General features: G+C 40.2%; 1 protein-coding gene across 6 annotated transcripts in view; it reads right to left on the bottom strand.

The window, feature by feature from the left end:
- Window positions 1–15,387, bottom strand: part of DACH2 (dachshund family transcription factor 2) — a 669,978-nt gene extending 654,591 nt beyond the window's left edge. For 2 of the 6 annotated variants that reach the window (XM_077485223.1, XM_077485208.1), the window contains exon 1: window positions 14,961–15,386. In XM_077485223.1, coding sequence (XP_077341349.1) covers window positions 14,961–15,349 — 389 coding nt within the window. In that variant the 5' untranslated portion in view covers window positions 15,350–15,386. Of the gene's footprint in view, window positions 1–14,960 lie in introns of all 6 variants that reach the window. The other 4 variants (XM_077485235.1, XM_077485231.1, XM_077485215.1 and 1 more) reach the window with 3 other exon arrangements.
- Window positions 15,388–23,317: the final 7,930 nt, after the last annotated feature.

The following is a 23,317-nucleotide window of genomic DNA, read 5'->3' on the forward strand; positions in this document are numbered from 1 at the left end:
CCTAGAACAAATCATATTCGCAGGGAGATGTCTCCGTCATCCTGAAGGCCAGGGACCCTTTACTTAATCGCAAGCTCACTGTCACAGAGTTTGTGCGGGCCTTGGGGACAGTCCGAGACATGCTAGGCAGAGCAACCCCAACAGGAGAGTAGAATTGGACCCGTATCTGCACGCAGCAGGTCACAAGTACGTAGGGTGCCCATCCTTTGACTATCACTGCTCATTTTCAGCCAAGGCAGCAGCCAGACTCAAGGGGATCTTTTACCTCCCATCTTTTAGTGTTTCTCTTCCAGACAAAGACCCTGACTAAATCCTTAAATTAAGATGTGCCAGCTATAGCAGATCTGCCCATGAGAGTCGAATTTCTCACAAATTGGAATGGCATGCCAATGTGTATTCCCTCAGCATCTCTCTCTTCATCTCAGGTAGTCATGGTCACCGCAGCCTCCACAGGTCCTCGCCTCAATTTTGGTCAAATTGGGTTTATAGGGCCATGGCCGTCAGAAATCCTCTTGATTCCTGGGTTCAGTTAGTCCTCCTCTTTGTTCGACCTCTACCCCATTGTCGCAGCAGCTCAAGTCTGGTGCAACAACTGGGCAGGACAAACAGTGACGTTCGCCACAGACAACCAAGCTACAGCCAGTATTATAAATAAAGGAGGTCCTAGTAGCTGGCCATCGTGGCCTTCCTGTGCAGGCTGGTGCCACTATCCCCACAGCACCAATCTAACGTCCTATGCGTCCACATCCCAGACAAATGCAATAATCTGGCCGACGCACTACCCGTTAACTTTGCTTCGTTATTTTTTGCAGGAACCTGGAACCGACCCGACCATGTCTCTTATCCCACACTGGTCATAGCTAACCTCGGATTCAAACAACACTTTCACGACGCTACCTGCCTTATTAATCTTTCACTATCTCACAACACCCTGAAGGCCTACCGGGCAGCCTAGAGGTTCTATGTCAGGTTACTAGCCTCAAACCCCAGAGCAATACCAAGAGTTCTCCATCACATCCCGGTCTTCATATTATGCCACCGCACACAGTTGGCATTGTCACACAATACCTTAGATCCCACTCAGCTGACATCCAGTATTTCATCCCCTTATGAGATCCTAACAAACCGTCTTGTTCGCCGCCCATACGGTCAAGACCATGTTGTGTGGTATTCACAGGCAATGACCCCAAATCAGTATCAAACGGCTACCCGTCACCAGCGCCATATTCCGAGACATGTCTTTCATCCTGTCACATTCCCCTTTTGGCTAAATTCAGCCTGGTCCTTCAAGCAGCCATCTACCTGGCTTTCTACAGCTTCTTACGCCCCAGTGAATACTGTCACCATCCCAGTTGTAAAGTGTTACATAGACACCACCTCACACGCCATCAGACTTCATCTTGCTCCTCAGCGTGTCCAAAACACAATAGTCCGGTCCAGGGGTTGACATAAAACCTTTCCAAACTCTCAAAGCCTGGTGCCCCGTGTCCATCCTAGATCAATTTTTGGCCCATATGTTTGATCCCTCGCAGGACAGCCCATTACTACCGTTCTCGATTAGTACCCCAGGCGGCAACCAGTTCATTAGTCACGTCAGGTTCCTTTTGAGCAAATTAGGCCAGGACCTTGGTCATTTTCTTGGACATTCTTTCGCATTGGAGCAGCATCAGCAGCCTCACGAAACGGGGTCCCAGTCCACGCGATCAAAGATGGGCAGGCGGGAATCCACCTGCTTTACTCGATACATCTCCAATCCACAAGTGGAAATGTCCTGAGCCTTCAGAAACTTTGCCCAGTAGTGTCTTGCTGTACATAAATTAATAATTACCTCCCTACACCAAATCTTTTGCGGCCTTCTCTTGGCATATCGCCCAGCAGAGCAGGGCTCACCGCCCAGCTCACCAGGGCTTACCTTACAGCAGACCAAGGGCACAATTCAGGTCTATTTTATGTTGTTAGTCTTGTGACGTGTTTATGTGTTCTTTCATATCTCTTACAGCGGAGGGCTCCAACCATAAATATATATATATATATATATATATATATATATATACCTATATATATATATATATATATATATATATATATATATATATTTTTTTTTTTTTGGATTATTTTTACACTTTGTTATTTTTTTTTTTTGTAACACAAGTTTTTGAATGCTAAGCAATGATAAGAACATGGTATTGAATTGGTTAATTAACCTGCTGACACCCTCGAGGGGGGGGGGGGGTTCTGGCTAGGTATAAATGAACAGTTTATAGATGAAACAAATGGGCTTTGATAAACCACATGTGTGTGAAACGCGTAAGCTGTTCCTCTCTTGCTTGTACATGTAGTGCTCTTTATGGTTTTATGACAATAAAGGGATTTGGATCTCGGTTTGGTGTGCAGCCATCTGGATTTTCCTTTCATTCAGATAACTGTACTGGTTCTGGTGGACAGGTGTGCGCTTGTTGCCCCCCCCCCCCCCCAGTCATGTTGTGCTGCCCTGCCAGCCCCCCTTTTTTCCTCTCTCTCTCTCTCTCTCTGTGTCTCTCTCATTGCTTACTTTATCTTTCTCTCTGTACTCGTAGTCCAGCCACAGAAGAGTCAAAAACGGAACCTTCTGTGGATCAAAAAACGAAAATGGCATTTGTGCCATCAATTGTTTCGTTTTTCTAAACAAAATCCAGCATGTTGGATCAGGCAGTTTTCGGCTGCGGCATGAAAAATTGCGTGTCACAGCTGTCACGCTAATAATGCGAAAAACAAACGACCAAGAATTTTTCTTTGGGTTTTCGACTCGTCTATGGGCAGCTTTACCCATTTCTTGTCTTGGGTCTATTTATTTGTCTTTCTACCCCGAGGCAGGTTTGGTGGTGGATGATGTCAGACATTGGCGTCCAACCCCACGGGGCTCAATGGTCTATGATCTTGGCTTCACGTGTGTCTATGATGATCACAAGTTAAGATCACTGTATGATGATACGGAGCCTTGCTGGAGTATCCTGCTCACACGCCTGTCCCTTATACACAGGTGGCTTTGTTTAGAATGTATGTTATCTTATTCGGATTGTTACAACTTTTTACCTTTTCATTATAAATGTTTTAAAAAAATAAATAAATTGCAGCAGTCACTCAGAGAAGCTACAAAAAACATCTTCAACATTAGAGAACAAGTCCAGTGACTACATACTACTAGATGAAGGGTTAGATTGCAAGTTCCTTTGGGATATGGACAGTCTGAATATCTATATGTACTTAAGTATCTATCTATCTATTTGTCCATCCATCCATCCATGTACATCTCAGTTCAACCAGGTATTTATATCCATTCATTCGTATATCTATCCATCAATGGAACTATTTATGTATCTCTGTACTGATCCATCTAATAATGTATCTATTCCATATCTATTCATCCATCCATCCATGTATCTATTCATCCATCCATCCATGTATCTATTCATCCATCCATCCATGTATCTATTCATCCATCCATCCATCCATGTATCTATTCATCCATCCATCCATCCATGTATCTATTCATCCATCCATGTATCTATTCCATATCTATCCATCCATCCATCCATGTATCTATTCCACATCTATCCATCCATCCATCCATCCATGTATCTATTCATCCACCCATCCATCCATGTATCTATTCATCCACCCATCCATCCATGTATCTATTCCATATCTATCCATCCATCCATCCATGTATCTATTCATCCATCCATCCATGTATGTATTCCATATCTATCCATCCATCCATCCATGTATCTATTCCATATCTATCCATCCATGTATCTATTCATCCATCCATCCATCCATCTATTCCATATCTAGCCATCCATCCATGTATCTATCCATCCATGTATCTATTCATCCATCCATCTATCTATTCCATATCCATCCATCCATCCATGTATCTATTCATCCATCCATCCATCCATGTATCTATTCATCCATCCATCCATGTATCTATTCATCCATCCATCCATGTATCTATTCATCCATCCATCCATGTATCTATTCCATATCTAGCCATCCATCCATCCATGTATCTATTCCATATCTATCCATCCATCCATCCATCCATCCATCTATTCCATATCTATCCATCCATCCATGTATCTATTCATCCATCCATCCATCCATCCATCCATCCATCTATTCATCCATCCACCCATGAATCTATTCCATATCTATTCATCCATCCATCTATGTATCTATTCATCCATCCATGTATCTATTCATCCATCCATCCATCCATCCATCCATGTATGCATCTCTGTACTGATCCATCTAACTTTATATCTAGCTGTATCTAATCACTATGTATCTATCAAACTATGTATCTACTTATCGAACAATGAATTTATCTATCCAACTATCTATTCATCAAACTATCTATCTGTATCTATTCATCAAACTTTGTATTTACCTGTAGCTATCCATCCAACTATCTATTCATCAAACTTTCTATATCTATTTATCAAACTATGTATCCGTCTATTGAACTAGGTATCGATCTGTATCTATTCATTGAAATATATATCTGTATCTATTCATGGAAGAATACACTGTATCTACCTGTATCTATTCATGGAAGAATACACTGTATCTACCTGTATCTATTCATGGAAGAATACACTGTATCTACCTGTATCTATTCATGGAAGAATACACTGTATCTACCTGTATCTATTCATGGGACTATGTATCTATCAAACTATGGATCTCTCAATCTAACTATCTATTCATCAAACTATCTGTATCTATTCAAACTATGCAACTACCTGTATCTATTCATCAAACTTTATATCCATCTGTATCTATTCATCAAACTATGTATCTGTCTATTGAACTACAGTATAATCTTGGATTGCAAGAATAATTCGTTCTAGAAATATGCTTGTAATCCAAAGCACTTGTATATCAAAGCAAATTTCCCCATAAGAAATAATGGAAACTCAAATGATTCGTTCCACAACCATTGCTTCATAAGTCCTTCAGTTTATAGTCCATATAAAAAGATTATAGCAATGTGACCAGGTTGTGTAACCATAAAAATGTCCATCCACACATGGAAACCTCCACAAGGGGGTTAGAAGGAGAATCCAGCCAGAGCTCCAGAGTATAAAAGAGAAGAGAGGACACCTCTAAGTGTAGCAATATGTAGCTAAATATTGTACTTTCATTAAATGTAACCATATTGCTACACTTAGAGGCGCCTCTCTTCTCTTTTATACTCAGTTGTGACGCTACTTGTATATCAAGTCAAAATGTATTTAAAAAATTGGTTTGTCTTGCAAAGCACTCTCAAACCAAGCTACTCTCAAACCAAGGTTTTACTGTATCTACCTATCAAACTATGTATTTATCGAACTATGTATCTATCTGTATCTATTTATCAAACTATGTATCTATCCATAAACTATCTATTCAGCAAACTATGTATCTATCTTTTGAACTATGGGGGCTTATTTACTAAAGGAAACTCCACCTTGCACTGCACTTAGTAGTGCAGTCGCTGTAGATCCGAGGGGGACATGCAAGGAAGATAAAAAACAGCATTTTAGCTTGCACGTGATTGGATGATAAAATCAGAAGAGCTTCCATTCATTTCAGATCTGCCCCGTACACACAGTCGGAAATTCCGACGGAAAAGGTCCGATCGGATTATATTGTCGGAAAATCCGATCATGTGTGGGCTCTATCGGACTTTTTCCAAAATTTGAGAGCAGGATCTCCCATTTTTTCCGACAACAAAATCCGATCTGACTTTTTTTGTAGAGAATTCTGATCGGACAAAGTGCCACGCATGCCCAGATCAAAGTACGAGAGCAAAGCTATTGGCTACTAGCCTGAACGTAATCCTGTCGGAATGAACGGACGTCATCACGTTCCGAATGATTGGATTTTCCGACAACTTTGTCCGACCGTGTGTATGCAACACCAGTTTCTGACAAAATCTGTCTGAAAAAAATCTGACAGATTTTGTGGTTGGAATTTCCGAACCGTGTGTACGGGGGCTTAGAGAACGACTGCACTTTTAAGAGCACTTGCAGTGCAAAGTGGATTTGCCTTTCGTAAATAACCCCCTACATGTCTATCTGTATCTATTCACCAAACTAATTATCGATCTGTATCTATTCACCAAACTATGTATCGATCTGTATCTATTCACCAAACTATGTATCGATCTGTATCTATTCACCAAACTATGTATCGATCTGTATCTATTCACCAAACTATGTATCGATCTGTATCTATTCACCAAACTATGTATTGATTTGTATCTATTCACCAAACTATGTATCGATCTGTATCTATTCACCAAACTATGCATCTATCTGTATCTATTCACCAAACTATGTATCGAGCTGTATCTATTCACCAAACTATGTATCAATCTGTATCTATTCACCAAACTATATATCAATCTGTATCTATTCACCAAACTATATATCAATCTGTATCTATTCACCAAACTATGTATCGATCTGTATCTATGCACCAAACTATGTATCTATCTGTATCTATTCACCAAACTAATTATCGATCTGTATCTATTCACCAAACTATGCCTCGATTTGTATCTATTCACCAAACTATGTATCTATCTGTATCTATTCACCAAACTATGTATCGATCTGTAGCTATTCACCAAACTATGTATTGATTTGTATCTATTCACCAAACTATGCATAGATTTGCATCTATTCACCAAACTATGTATCGATTTGTATCTATTCACCAAAGTATGTGTCTATCTGTATCTATTCACCAAAATATGTGTCTATCTGTATCTATTCACCAAAATATGTATCGATCTGTATCTATTCACCAAACTATGTATTGATTTGTATCTATTCACCAAACTATGTATTGATTTGTATCTATTCACCAAACAAATTATTAAACTATGTATTGATCTGTATCTATTCACCAAACTATGTATCTATCTGTATCTATTCACCAAACTATGTATCAATCTGTATCTATTCATGGAAGACTATAGTGTATCTATCTGTATCTATTCATCAAACTATATATCTAACAAACTATGTTCATATCTGTATCTTATCATCAAACTATGCATCTATCTGTATCTAATCATCTATGTATCTCTTCCATATCTATCCATCCATAAAAGTGTGCTGAGAGCAGAATCGCCCCCGTGGTTCTTCTTGTGTCCATCACACGGCCAACACACTACAGAATGATAAGATTTACAACAACCATGATACTTCTAACTGCTCAGAAACCATTCTCCATATACACCGACATAATGTACCGCCATAAATATGACTCTACCATCACTGTGTGTATTATTTGTGTATTTTTACTTTTTTGTATTTTTTTTTTATTTTTGAACTTTTTTCACATTTTTTTATATTTTTATAAAATAAAAAAAAAGCACCAATTGGCAAGAAAACAAAAAAAAAGTAATTTCACAGCGATCGTAGCACGCAATTAACTCATAATGGAATACACTTCACACAAACAGAACCTTTCCTTAGTTTCTATTGCCAAAAGAGAAGAGGATGCTCAGAACAGAGGAGCAAGGAGAGCGAGGCAAGTAAATGTGGACTTATATTTAACGGGCCTACAATCAGACAAAAGAAATAAATAAAAACAAAGAAACAAACATTTTAAAAATAAATAAATAAATAAATAAATACAGAAACAAACAATGAAAACAAAATGACAAAAAAAAGTGATAAAAAAATAAAATAAAAAGACGGGACAAACAAACAAATAAAACACAATTAAAAACAAAAAGAAAAAACGGCAAACTTGATGTTGGGTATTTTGTGACTCTCCTCTATAATGCATTAAAGCCAGCCTGTATTCTGCATTCCCTCAAATATTATTCATCAGGATTTCTATCGCAGACTGGAAGCTTTCTTAATGCACACACACAGGCAGAGAAGAATATAAATATATATATATATATATATATATATATATACACACACACACACACACACACACATTATATATATATATATATATATATATATATATATATATACACATATATATATATATATATATATATATATATATATATATATATATATATATAAAATATATACAGATACACACAAACATACACACATATATATATATAAATCAATGTAAGGTATATGAAGACGAGTATATATAGCGGCTGATGGATGGTTTGTCTGTACTCTCCCAGTAGGCAGACGCTCTCTTTATACAATCATTTATATCAGCAGCAGGTGAGAACAGACAGACGTGGCACTCGTACAATAAATATATAATCTATATCAAGGCAGGTGATACATTACAATGTATATATGAGGTTATAAGCAAGACAGAAAGGCAGCCTTCTCCAGGGGAGAAATCTTTTTTTCACCAAAAAAAAATAAAAGATTAAAAAAAAATGTATTACCAAGATTATCAGTGATTAAAGTTACAACATAATATAAAATTCACTGAGTGCCGCCATTTTTAATATTCCTATGCAGAATCCAGGTGCGCTGCGTCATTCTGAGTTTCTGGCTACATGCAAGGTCCTGACAGACACAAAAGGCTACAAAACAATTACATTTTCCACTGCTGAGTACTCAGCAATGAGCATAAAATGTAAAGGTCGAGTGTTACATTGTTTCACCGTATCCAGCAGGTTTACCATAAAATATGCAATGTCCATTCACAGCAGATGGAATAGGTTAATGTGCTATGATAAGTCTCAGTGGCGTAGCGTTTTTTTTTTTTACTTATTTTCTCCTCCTGTGAGAATGAACGCCGACTTCGTACAGTGCAATGGCGATAAGAGGGTAAAAGGAAAAAAACGACAGACCAGTAGCTCGCTAACCCCATGTAGAATTCATTGACCTCTCCATCAACACCTGCTACAGAAGCACTTTTCATAGAATGAGGCTGAGGAGAGGACGTCTTGTGAATATTGCTCGATACTTGTGATAAGTGAAAGATTTCTCTGAATGGGATTTACTAAAACTTGGAATCAGACAAAGTCGTCTCTGCTTGGCAGCAGCTGGCCTGATAAAAGCAATTTAATTAAAGTCAGAGGAACAATCACAAGCGGAGCGTGGTACAATCCACAGACATGAGGCCGGGAGTCATACGTTGTATGAGCCTCAGGAATACAAAAAGGTGAAGAAAAAAAATAAAATAATAATAATAATATTAATAATAACAATAAATATAGATAAGAATGGCAGCGAAAACCCAACGGATGCAGGAAGGGGCAGAGAGAGCCACAATCCCACCACACCACACCATACCATATATATTATATATATATATATATGTCAATCAACATAGCACTTTGTAACATGTATAGAACACATGCTGTACAATCTATATCACTCACAGCTCACTGTACAGTATATATTACTTACAGCACACCTTACAATGTATATATCACACCATACCGTGTTTAGAACACACACGATACAATGTATAGATCATACACAGCACATGATACAATGTATAGATCATACACAGCACATGATACAATGTATACAGCACACACAGCACACACAGCACACAATACAAAGTATATCATACATGCACGGCATACGATAATCTATATCATACATACTACAAAACACACAAAAGATAATACATTACATCAGCACAGAAGAGACTGTACAGAGAGAGCAACAGCACCGGACACTAGATACAACACATAGATTACACAGGATTCCAGCGATGGTATACAGTACAAAATATACTGTGCCAAGAATATAGCAGCTACTCAGCTGTGGTATATGATATACTATGCCCAGTATATAACAGGTACCCAGCTGTGATAGAGATAATAATAATAATAATAATAATTTATACATATTAGATAATAATATATATATATATATGTATATATATATATATATATATATATATATTATCACCAGTATAGAACAATTACCCAACTGTGGTATATACAACATATTAAGTCCAATTTTTAATAGGAGCCCAATTGTGCTTTATATACAATATAATATACACTGTATATAACAGGCAGCCAGTTTTGATGTATACTGTGGGACATATATTGTGGCCAGTATATAACAGATGCCTATCCGCGGTATATATATATATATATATATATATATATATATATATATATACACACACATACTGTAAGATATTGTGCCCACCCAGTATAACAGGTGTACAGCTTTGGGATATATAATATATTGTGCCCATCTATATTATACATACAATATATATTTGTGGTATATAGAATATAGTATGGCCAGTACATAACAGGTGCCCAAATGTGGTATATAATATGCAAGGTGCCCAGTTGTGTCATATATGTGAACATAGTGCTAGCAGAGTATATAACAAGTGACAGGTGTCCCGCTGTGGTGTATATATCAGGTGCCCAGTTGTGATATACATTAGTATTCCCAGTGTTTAACAGGTACCAAACAGAGGTATGTTATATGTGGCCAGTGTATAACAGGTTCTGACTGTGGTGTATATATAATGTAGTGCCAACACACACACACACACAGACACACATAATATAGCATGCCCAGTATAGCAGGTGTCCAGATGTGTCCAGATGTGGCAAGCATAGTCTTCCTAGTCCAGTATATAACAGGTGCTTATCTGAGGTATATATATAATATTATATCATGTCATATGCCCATAATAACATTAAGTTGTGGTATACTATATAATGTAGTGTGCCCAGTATATAGCAGGTGTCTAGGTGAGGTGTATAGAATATGTGTATAGAATATGTGCCCAATGTATGCCAGATGCTCACTTATGGTGTATATAACACAGCGTGCCAAGGTGTGGTATGTTTGATTTATAATGTGCCCAGCTGTGATATTTATAATTTATTGTGCCCAGCTTTGCTATATATAGAACATATTATGACCAGTATATAACAGGCGTCCATCTTTACTATATAGAATATATTATGACCAGCATCATATAGCAGGTGCCCAGCTTTGCAATATATAGAATATATAACATGACCAGTATATAACAGGCGTTCAGCTTTGCTATATGTTATATATATATATATATATATATATATATATATATATATATATATATAATGACCAGTATATAACAGGTGTCCAGCTTTGCTTATATATATAGAGAGAGAATATATTATGACCAGTACATACCAGGTGCCCAGCTTTGTTATATATAGAATATATTATGACCAGTATATAACAGAGTATATAACAGGTGTCCAGCTGCGGTATATATAACATATTGGCCTCACCTGTCATTATTGCTGTAAGTGAGGCACGAGGCACTGGAGTTGGGCTGTAGATATCGTCTCATCTACATACATAGTAAGATAAAAGGTCACCAATCCTTGGCTGGCACAGTTTAGTTGAAGCTGCACTCGGCGAGGTACGAGGCACTGACTTGCGGTTGCTACATATAAAGTTGTCCATATTATGCAGTAAGGCTCAAGGCACTGACCTAGGGAAGCTTTGTATATACACTTCTACATCACATCTATAGAGGCACGAGGTGCTGACCTGTTGTTGGTGCAGAATATAAAGTTGCACTGAATGAGGTGCCAGGCACTGACCTGGCACTGTCGCAGGATGTAAAGATGTACATTGTCCTGAGTGAGGTATGAGGCACTTACCTAGCAAGGCTGCAGTAAGTAAAATTTAAATGTTGCACTCAGTGGGGCACGAGGCACTGATCTGAGCAAGAATGCATTACAAGGAAAGTTGCACATTTACCCAAGTATTGTACAGTATAATGGACTGACCTGACATTGGTGCAGTAGAAGTAAAGTGACACATTACATGAGGCACCGATTCAGTATATGAAGATGTGCTGAGTGAGGTATGAGGTATGGAATCTTAAAGATGCAGATTGCAGAGTACCACGGAAGGCACTGACCTAGGAAGGCTGATAATATAAAGTTGCCCATTGCACCGACTGATACAGTATATAAAGATGTGTATTGCACTAGGTGAGACAGGAGGTACACATTGCACTGAGTGAGGTATGAGGCACTCACGTAGGATATACAAGTTATGAATGCCACCTAGTCACATACAAAATCTGACCAGAAAGTTGCACCTTGCATTCAGTGAGGTATTAATAATAAAGTTGCACTGACAAAGGCAGGGGGGGGCACCGGTCATAAAAATGCACCCTGCACTGACAGAGGCATGGGGGGGCACCAGTCATAAAAATGCACCCTGCACTGACAGAGGCATGGGGGGGCACCAGTCATAAAAATGCACCCTGCACTGACAGAGGCATGGGGGGCACCGGTCATAAAAATGCACCCTGCACTGACAGAGGCATGGGGGGGCACCGGTCATAAAAATGCACCCTGCACTGACAGAGGCATGGGGGGGCACCGGTCATAAAAATGCACCCTGCACTGACAGAGGCATCAGACACAGAGCAGAAAGTTGCACCTTGCACGGAGTGGGTCATATGACACACATGCATTATATAGCTATGCATGGCACTTAGCTTAGGCATGGTGGCACTGACCTTAAAGTGGCACTGGCAGGGGCATGGGGGGGGCACTGGCCATAAAGATGCACCCTGCACTGACAGGGCCAACAGACACCGACCATCATGTTGCACATTGCAGTGAGTGAGCCATGAGGCACTTACCAAAAGGTTGCACTGAGGGGTCACTAACCTCAAAATAGCACCTTGCACTGCACGAGGCATCGGGTACTCATGCAGTATATAGTTATGCATGGCTCTTAGCGAGGCACTGACCCTGAAGTTGCACTGGCTTAGAGTTGCGCCTTGCACTGACAGAGGCATCAGACATGGACTACTATAAAGTTACACTTTGCACTGAGTGAGGCATGAGGCACCAACCATAAAGTAGCACCCTGCACTAACAAAAGCCTGAAGCACTCAACATAAAGTTCCACCTAACACTGAATGAGGCCTAAGGCATGGACCATAAAGTCACACTAACAGAGGCACTGAGGATAAAGTCACACTGACAGAGGCACTGAGGATAAAGTTGCAATGAGTAAGGTATGAGGCACTGACCTGGAGCTGCTGCAGTATATAAAGTTATGCATGGCACTGATATAGACAGCACTGACAGTGGTATGAGGCACGGTCACTGACCTGGTGTTGGTGAGGTATATAAAGCTATATATTGCACTGACATAGGCACTAGCAGAGGTATGAGGCACTGACCTGGTGTTGGTACAGTATTTAAAGTAATGCATGGCACTGACAGAGATATGGGGCACTGACCTGCAGTATATAAAAGGTACGAGGCACTGGCACTGTATATAAAGTTATGCATTGCACAAGCATTGGTATGAGGCATTAGGGGAGTTATGGCCTGGCATTGGTGCAGTACATAAGGTTATGCATGGCACTGGCAGAAGTATGAGGCACTGTCCTAGGTGCTGGCAGATCTGCCGTTGGTGCACTATATAAAGTTATGCATGGCAATAGCAGGGGTATGAGGCACTGTCCTAGGTGCTGGCAGAGGTACGAGGCACCGCCCTAGGTGCTGGCAGAGGTATGAGGCACTGCTCTGGCATTGGTGCAGTTTAAAAAGGTATGCATGGCACTGGCAGAGGTATGAGGCACTGCTCTAGATACTGGTAGAGGTATGAGGCACTGATCTAGGTACTGGTAGAGGTATGATGCACTGACACTGGCACTGACCTGGCATTGGTGCAGTATATAGAGGAGGTATGAGACATGGAATTTTTGTTGATACAGAATATAAAGTATACAGAGGAGGTATGAGGCACAGAGAGGTATGAGGCACTGACACTGACCTGCCATTAGTACAGTCGTTGTAGAGTATATAGGAGGACTGGGAGGTATTCAGCAATGACCTGGTGTTAGTACAGTGTATGTATGTATGTATATATATATATATATATATATATATATATATATATATATATATATGAGTAAGGTAATCAAGTACCTAGCATTAGTACAGTAAATAAAGTATATAGAGGGGTTATGAGGTAGTTAGGGTGATTTATCTGGCATTAATACCTTCGTTGTAGAGTATGTAGGAGGTAGGTAGTCACATACCTGCCGTTAGTACAGTATATAGGAGGTAAATATAGAGGTAGGTAGGGTGACTTGCCTGGCATTAGTACAATATATAGAGTATATAGATGGTATAAATATAGGTAGGTAGGGCAACTTGCCTGGCGTTAGTACAGTATATAGAGTATATAGGAGGTAGGTAGGGTGACTTACCTGGCATTAGTACAGCATACAGAGTATATAGAAGGTATATATATGTAGGTAGGTAGGGTGACGTACCTGGCGTTAGTACAGTATACAGAGTATATAGGAGGTATATATCTATCTAGAGGTAGGCAGGGTGATTTACCTGGCGTTAATACAGTATATAGAAGGTGTATATATATATATATATATATATATATATATAGTGGTAGGTAGGGTGACTTGCCTGGCATTAGTACAGAATACAACAGAGTATATAGTAGGTATATATCTAGAGGTAGGCATGGTGACTTGCCTGGCATTAGTACAGTATATAGAAGATGTATATATATATATATATATATATATATTATAGTGACTTACCTGGCGTTAGTACAGTATATAGAGTATATAGCAGGTATATATATATATATATATATATATATATATATATATATATATATATATAGGTAGGGTGACTTGCCTGGCGTTAGTACAGTATATAGCAGGTATATATATATATGTATGTAGGTAGGTAGGAAGGGTGACGTGCCTGGCGTTAGTACAGTATACAGAGTATATAGCAGGTAGGTATGTAGGGTGACTTGCCCGGCGTTAGTACAGTATATAGCAGGTATATATATATATAGGTAGGTAGGGTGACTTACCTGGCGTTAGTACAGTATACAGAGTATATAGCAGGTAGGTATGTAGGGTGACTTGCCCGGCGTTAGTACAGTATATAGCAGGTATATATATATATATAGGTAGGTAGGGTGACTTACCTGGCGTTAGTACAGTCGTTGTAGAGGGTCTCGAAGTCCCGTCGGGTGATGAGCTTACATCGGTTGACTCCCGGTTGGATGGCGCCCAGCCCCCGCAGAACTCGGACTTGCTCCACAGTACACACCGTCGGGGAGATGTCCAGCCGCTTGAGTTTGGTGTAGACGGTGTGCAGTCCGCCCACCAGGTGTTTGAGGAAGAGATCGAAGACCTGCGGCAGGCAGATCAGCTCCTGACCCTCCAGGACGAAGGAAGCCACCTTCACCCCGTGCAGCTCCACCATCCGACACTCGCTGCTGGGGGCCCCTGCGCCCGGGGCCCCGGGGAAGGATCCGCTGAGCAGGCGCGGGGACAGGGAGCCCGGAGTGGACGGATCCGCAGACACCTCCATCCTCCCGACACTGACACTCCGACCGAGTGTGTGTGCCCGACACAGGAGCCCGCACAGCTGACACCCCACCCGGCCAATCACAGCCCACCCCGGGGGCCGAGGCCGCCTCTGATTGGAGGGAGGGGGGCGGGGACAAGGCTCTGTCATTCTACGAGGACCACAGGGACACCATGTGTTCAGCTCCGCACATATACACCGCCCAGGAGGGCCACGGGGACCCAGGGGTTAACTCTGTCCTCCAACCGGATACATTCATCACACTGGAAATAATAATAAAATACAATGTGTCAGAGGATGGAGGGATCACAGAGAGAACCCAGCACATCAGGGGTTAAATGCCAGATATCTTCATCTAGCACATCACAGGTTAAATGACAGAATTCTCATTCCAGCACATCAGGGGTTAATGTCAGAATTCTCCATTCAGCACATAAGAGGTTAAATGACAGAATTCTCCATCCAGCAAATCAGGGGTTAAAGGTCAGAATTCTTCATCCAGCACATCAGGGGTTAAATGACAGCATTCATCATCCAGCACATCATGAGTTAAATGTCAGAATTCTCCAAACTGCACATCAGGGGTTAAATTACAGAATTCTCCATCCAGCACATAAGAGGTTAAATGACAGTATTCTCCATACAGTATGTCAGGAGTTAAATGTCAGAATTCTCCATCCAGCACATCAGGGGTTAAATGTCAGAATTCTCCATCCAGCACATCAGAGGTTAAATGACAGAATTCTTCATCCAGCACATCAAGGGTTCAATTTCAGCATTCTTCATCCAGCACATCAGGGGTTAAATGACAGCATTCTTCACCCGGTACATCAGGGATTAAATGACAAAATTGTTCATCCAGCACATCAGGGGTTAAATGACAGAATTCTCCAGCCAGCACATCAGGGGTTAAATGACAGAATTCTCCATCCAGCAAATCAGGGGTTAAATGTCAGAATTCTCCATTCAGCACATCAGAGGTTAAATGACAGAATTCTTCATCCAGCACATAAAGGGTTAAATTTCAGCATTCTTCATCCAGCACATCAGGGGTTAAATGACAACATTCTTCATCTAGCACATCAGGGGTTAAATGTCAGAATTCTCCATCCAACACATCAGGGGTTAAATGACAGAATTCTCCATCCAGCACATCAGAGGTTAAATGGCAGCATTCTCCATCCAGCACGTCAGGGGTTAAATGACAGAATTCTTCATCCAGAACATCAGGGGTTAAGTTACAGCATTCTTCATCCAGCACATCAGGGGTTAAATTACAGCATTCTTCATCCAACACATCAGAGGTTAAATTACAGAATTCTATATCCAGCGCATCAGGGGCTAAATGACAGAATTCTTCATCCAGAACATCAGGGGTTAAAGGACAGCATTCTTCATCTAGCACATCAGGGGTTAAATGACATAATTCTTCACCCAGCACATCAGGGGTTAAATGACAGAATTCTTCATCTAGCACGTCAGGGGTTAAAGGACAACATTCTTCATCCAGCACATCAATGGTTAATTGTCAGAATTCTCCATCCAGCACATCAGGGGTTAAACAACATAATTCTTCATCCAGCACATCAGGGATTAAAGGACAGCATTCTTCATCCAACACATCAGGGGTTAATTGTTAGAATTCTCCATCCAGTACATCAGGGGTTAAATGGCAGAATTCTTCATCTAGCATGTCAGGGGTTAAAGGACAGCATTCTTCATCCAGCACATCAATGGTTAATTGTCAGAATTCTCCATCCAGCACATCAGGGGTTAAACAACATAATTCTTCATCCAGCACATCAGGGGTTAAAGGACAGCATTCTTCATCCAGCACATCAGGGGTTAATTGTTAGAATTCTCAATCCAGTACATCAGGGGTTAAACGACAAAATACTTCATCCAGCACATCAGGGGTTAAAGGACAGCATTCTTTATCCAGCACATCAGGGTTCAAAGTCAGAATTCTCCATCCAGCACATCAGGGATTCAATTACAGAATTTTTCATCCAGCACATCAGGGGTTAAATGACAGAAATCTTCATCCAGCACATCAGGGGTTAAATGTCAGAATTCTCCATCTTGCACATCAGGGGTTAAATTACAGAATCCTTTATCCAGCAGATCAGGGGTTAAATGACAGAATTATTCATCCAGCACATCAGGGGTTAAATGTCAGAATTCTTCATCTTGCAAATCAGGGGTTAAATTAAAGACTCCTTCATCCAGCAGATCAGGGGTTAAATGTCAGAATTGTCCATCTAGCACATCATGGGTTAAATTACAGCATTCTCCATCCAGCATATCAGGGGTTAAATGATAGCATTTTCATCCAGCACATCAGGGGTTACATTACAAAATTTTCCATCCAGCACATCAGGGGTTCAATTGTAGCATTCTTCATACAGCACATCAGGGGTTAAATGACAGAATTCTCCATCCAGCACAGCAGGGGTTAAATGACAGAATTCTTCATCCAGCACATTAGGGGTTAAAAGACAGCATTCTTCATCCAGCACATCAGGGGTTAAATTATAGCATTCCTCATCTAGCACATCAGGGGTTAAATGACAAAATTCTGCATCTAGCATATCAGGGGTTAAATGACACAATTCTTCACCCAGCACATCAGGGGTTAAATGACAGAATTCTCTATCCAGCACATCAGGGGTTAAAGGACAGCATTCTTCATCCAGCACATCAATGGTTAATTGTCAGAATTCTCCATCCAGCACATCAGGGGTAAAACAAGATAATTCTTCATCCAGCACATCGGGGGTTAAAGGAGAGCATTCTTCATCCAGCACTTCAGGGGTTAAAGGACACCATTCTTCATCCAGCACATTAGGGGTTAAAAGACAGCATTCTTTATACAGCACATCAGGGGCTTAATTGTTAGAATTCTCCATCCAGTGCATCGGGGGTTAAACGACAGAATACTTCATTCAGCACATCAGGGTTTAAATGTCAGAATTCTCCATCAAGCACATCAGGGATTAAATTACAGAATTCTTCATCCAGCACATCAGGGGTTAAACGACAGAATTCTTCATCCAGCACGTCAGAGGTTAAATTACAGAATTCTCCATCTTGCACATCACGGGTTAAATTACAACATTTTCCCTCCAGCACATCAGGGGTAAATTATAGCATTTTTCATCCAGCACATCAGGGATTAAATAGCAGATATCCCCATCCAGCACATCAGGGGTTAAATGTCAGAATTTTCCATCCAGCACATCAGGGGTTAAATGACAGAATTATCCATCCAGCACAGCAGGGGTTAAATTACTGAATTATTCATCCACACATCAGGGGTTAAATCACAGAATTCTCCGTCCAGCACATCAGGGGTTAAATTACAGAATTCTTTATCCAGTACATCAGAGGTCAAACGAAAGAATTCTTCATCCAGCACATCAGGGGTTAAATATCAGAATTCTTCATCCAGCACATCAGGGGTTAAATGACAGAATATTTCATCCAGCACATCAGGGGTTACATGAACATTATTCATTCAGCACATCATAGGTTAAATGACAGCATTATTCATCCGGCACATCAGGGGTTAAATGACAGAATTCTTTATCCAGCACATCTGGGTTTAAATGAAAGAATTCTCCATCCAGCACATCAGGGGTTAAATGCCAGAATTCTTCATCCAGCACATCAGGGGTTAAATGTCAGAATTCTTCATCCAGCACATCAGGGGTCAATCGTCTCCTCCAAACGGATATGTTTTATCAGGCTGGAAATAACAATAAGATGCAATGTATCGGAAGATGGAGGGGATCACACAGAGCATCCAGCACAGCAAGGATTAAATAACAGACCTTATAATCCAGCACACCAGGAGTTAATCCTGTCCTCCATCTGAAAATTAAATCCAGTAAATAATATTCATCAGACTGGTAATAAGAAAATACACTGTATCGGAGGATAAAGGAATCACACAGAGCATCCAGCACAGCAAGGGTTAAGTAACAGACCTCTTCATCCAGAAAACTAAAAGTATCCAGCACATCAGGGGTTAATTCTGCCCTCCAACCAAATACATTCATTGGGCTGTAGATAATAATCGGATAATACAATGGATCAGTGGATGAAGGAATCAAAGAGATCACCTAGCACAAAAAGGGTTAAATAACAGAACTCTATATCCAGCCGATCAGGGGTTAATCCTGTCCTCCAACCAGGTGCATTACTCAGACTGGAAATAACAATAAGATACAATGTATCAGAGGGTGGAGGAATCACAGGGAGCATCCAGCAAAGCAAAGGTTAAACAACAGACCTATTCATCTGGCAAACAAAAATGATCCAGCAGATCAGGGGTTAATCCTGTCCTCCCCCTGGATACATCCATCTGACTGGAAATAATAATAAGATACAATGTATCATAGAAGGTGGGGATCAGAGAGAATATGCAGCACAGCAATGGTTAAATAACAGAACTATTCACTTGGAGAACAAAAAGTATCCAGCACATCAGGGGTTAAACCTGTCCTCCAACCAGATACATCCATCAGGCTGAAATTGATAATAAGATACAATGTATCAGAGGATGGAGGGGGGTCACAGGGGGTACCCAGCACAGCGAGGGTTAATCTGGAGAACAAAAAGAGTGCAGTACATCAGGGGTTAATCTTGTCCTCCAACCGGATGCATCCATCAGACTGGAAATAAAATCCGGTTCAATGTATCAAGAGGAGGTGGGGATCACAGAGAGCCTCCAGCACATCAAGGGTTAAATAACAGAACTCTTCATCTGAAGAACAAAATGTACCCAGCACATCACGGGTTAAACCTGTCCTCCAACCGGATACATTCATCAAACTACAAATAATAATAAGAAAATTCTGTGTATCGGAGGATGGAGGAATCACAGATTGGAAATAATAAGATCTAAAGTATGAGAGGATGGAGGGGGTCACGGAGGGGGTCACGGGGAGTATCCAGCACAGCAAGGGTTAAATAACGGAGCCCTTCATCTGGAGAACACAAAGTATCCAGCACATCAGGGGTTAACTCTGCCCTCCATCCGGATACATTCATCAGACTACAAATAATAATAAAATTCTGTGTATCGGAGGATGGAGGAATCACAGAGAGCACCCAGCACAGCAAGGGTTAAATAACAGAAATTTTCAGCCGGAGAACAAAACGTATCCAGCACATCAGGGGTTAATCCTGTCCTCCAACTGGATACATTCATCTCACTGGAAATAATAATAAGATACAATGTATCAGAAGAGGCGGGGATCACAGAGAGCACCCAGCACAGCAAGGGTTAAAGAACAGAATTCTTCACCTGAAGGACAAAAAGCATCCAGCACATTAAGGGTTAATCCTTCCCCCCCCCCAACCAGATACATCTATCAAGCTGAAAATGATAAGATACAATGTATCAGAGGATGGAGAAAGGGTTAATGCTGTTCTCCAACCGGATGCATCCATCAGTCTGGAAATAAACTCTGATACAATGTGTCAGAACAGGCAGGGATCACAGAGAGCATCCAGCACAGCAAGGGTTAAATAACAGAACTCTTCATCTGAAGGGGGGGAAAAAGTATCCTGCACATCAGGGGTTAATACAGCCCTCAAACCGGATACATCCATCAGACTGCAAACATTAATAAGATACAAAGTGTCAGAGGATGAAGGAATCACAGAAAGCATCCAGCACGGCAAAGGGTTAAATAACAGACCTATAGTTCTGGAGAACGCAAATGTATACAGCACAACAGGGGTTAATCCTGTCCTCTAACCGGATACGTCCACCGGGCTGTGAATAGTTATAAGATACAACGTATCAGAGGATGGAATGATCACAGAGAGCACCCAGCATACTAAGGGTTAAATAACAGCCCTAGTCACATGGAGAATAAAAAAAAACTATCCAGCGCATCAGGAGTTAATCTTGTCCTCCAACCAGATACATCCAAACTAAAAATAAAAATCAAATACAATATATTAGAGGAGGGTTTTTTTTTTGGGGGGGGGGGGGGGTCACAGCGAGCATCCGGGACAGCAAAGGGTTAAATAACAGACCTATAGTTCTGGAGACCACAAAAGTATGCAGCACAGAAGGGGTTAACCCCATCCTCAGGAGATCAACCAGGTACATTCATCAGACTGGCGATAATAAAAAAGATACAAGGTGTCAGAGGATGCAGGGAATCACTTATGGCCCCTATACACGATCCGAATATCGTACGACGGATCAAACGACTTTTTTTCGCCTAATAGTCGCAAGTAGGAATTGAATAGGTCACTAAAGTCACGAAAATTCTCATACAATGCAAAAAAAAAAAGGGAAGTGATGTCATGTGTTTTATTGTATTCGTATTGTATTTCTAGACGACAACTGTACTGACTAAACGAAAATCGTCCGATCTGGAATAGTGGGAGGAAAATTTTCACGCTTTTCCGATCGAATTACATCGGGTGAATGCTCTGTACTAGCGATCTGATTATCGTACAATCGCACCGAAAGCGGTATTTTTTTTGTCCGATTTTCCCATCGTGTGCACGGGCCATCGGGCTGCCTTCACACTTGAGCGCTTCTTTCGCGTTTGTATGCAGCGTTTTTGGGCTTTGGCGTTTTTTTATTAGCCAATATGAAAAAAAAATATTATCCGGTGCATCATTTGTGGCTAAGTATTTCAGATTGTTTAGCTTTTCCATTGGCTTTTATTTCTTCTTTTTATTTATTTTTATTATTTTTTTTTTTCTTCTTATTAATTTATTATAATGTTTTTTTTTTTTCCTTAGGGTTAAGCGGTTTGAGTTCAGGGTTATTTATCATTACTTTATTTTTTTTATTATTTTATTTATTATTATAATACAAATAATAATAAATAAATATATAAAAGTATAATAAATACACAAATAAATAAAATAAATCCATAAATAAATAAAAAAGAAATTCAACAAATGAACACGAAGTAACAATAAATAAATAATTGACCTTTAACTTTAACCCTTACCCCTTAAAAAATAAAATAATAATAAATAACTAAACACCCTAACCCTAACACAAAGAAAGTATTACTATTATTATTATTATTATTATTATTATTAATAATAGTGTATTTTTTATTCAAGTTTTGGTGTTATATTATTATTATTATTATTATTATTATTATTAATAATAATAATAATAATAATAATAATAATTAGGGATGAGCTTCAAGTTCGAGTTGAACTCATGTTCACTGCCTGTTCACCTGTTCACTGAACAGCGAATAATTTGGGGTGTTCGCGGCAAATTCGAAAAGCCTGAACACCCTGTACAAGTCTATGGGAGAAATCTAAAGTGCTAATTTTAAAGGCTAATATGCAAGTTATTGCCATAAAAAGTGTTTGAGGACCCGGGTCCTGCCCCAGGGGACATGTATCAATGCAAAAAAAAGTTTTAAAAACTGAAGTTTTTTTGGGAGCAGTGATTTTAATAATGATTAAAGTGAAACAATAAAAGTGTAATATTCCTTTAAATTTCATACCTGGGGGGTGTCTCTAGTATGCCTGTGAAGGGGGCGTATGTTTCCCATGCTTAGAACTGTCCCGGCACAAAGTGTCATTTCTGCAGGAAAAAAGTAATTTAAAAGCACTCGCGGCTATAATGAATTGTCGGCTCCCCGAAATACAGAGAACAGTCATTCAAAGTCATTGATTATAAAAAAAATGTGTGGGGGTTCCCCCAAATTCAATTACCAGGCCCTTCAGGTCTGGTATAGATATTAAGGGGAACCCCGTGTCAAAAGAAAAAAAAATGACTTGGGGTTCCCCCTAAATATCCATACCAGACCCTTTATCCAAGCACGCAACCTGGCAGGCTGCAGGAAAAGAGGGGGGAGAAGAAATAGCGCCCCCCCTCCTGGACCGTACCAGGTCACATGCCCTCAACATTGGGAGGATGCTTTGGGGGTCTGTGACCCCTCAAAGCACCATGTCCCCATGTTGATGGGG

Source organism: Lithobates pipiens, unplaced genomic scaffold (assembly GCF_037356315.1).
Source record: "Lithobates pipiens isolate NorthernLeopardFrog02 unplaced genomic scaffold, aLitPip1_a1.2 Scaffold_1, whole genome shotgun sequence".
Classification (NCBI taxonomy): Eukaryota; Metazoa; Chordata; class Amphibia; order Anura; family Ranidae; genus Lithobates; species Lithobates pipiens.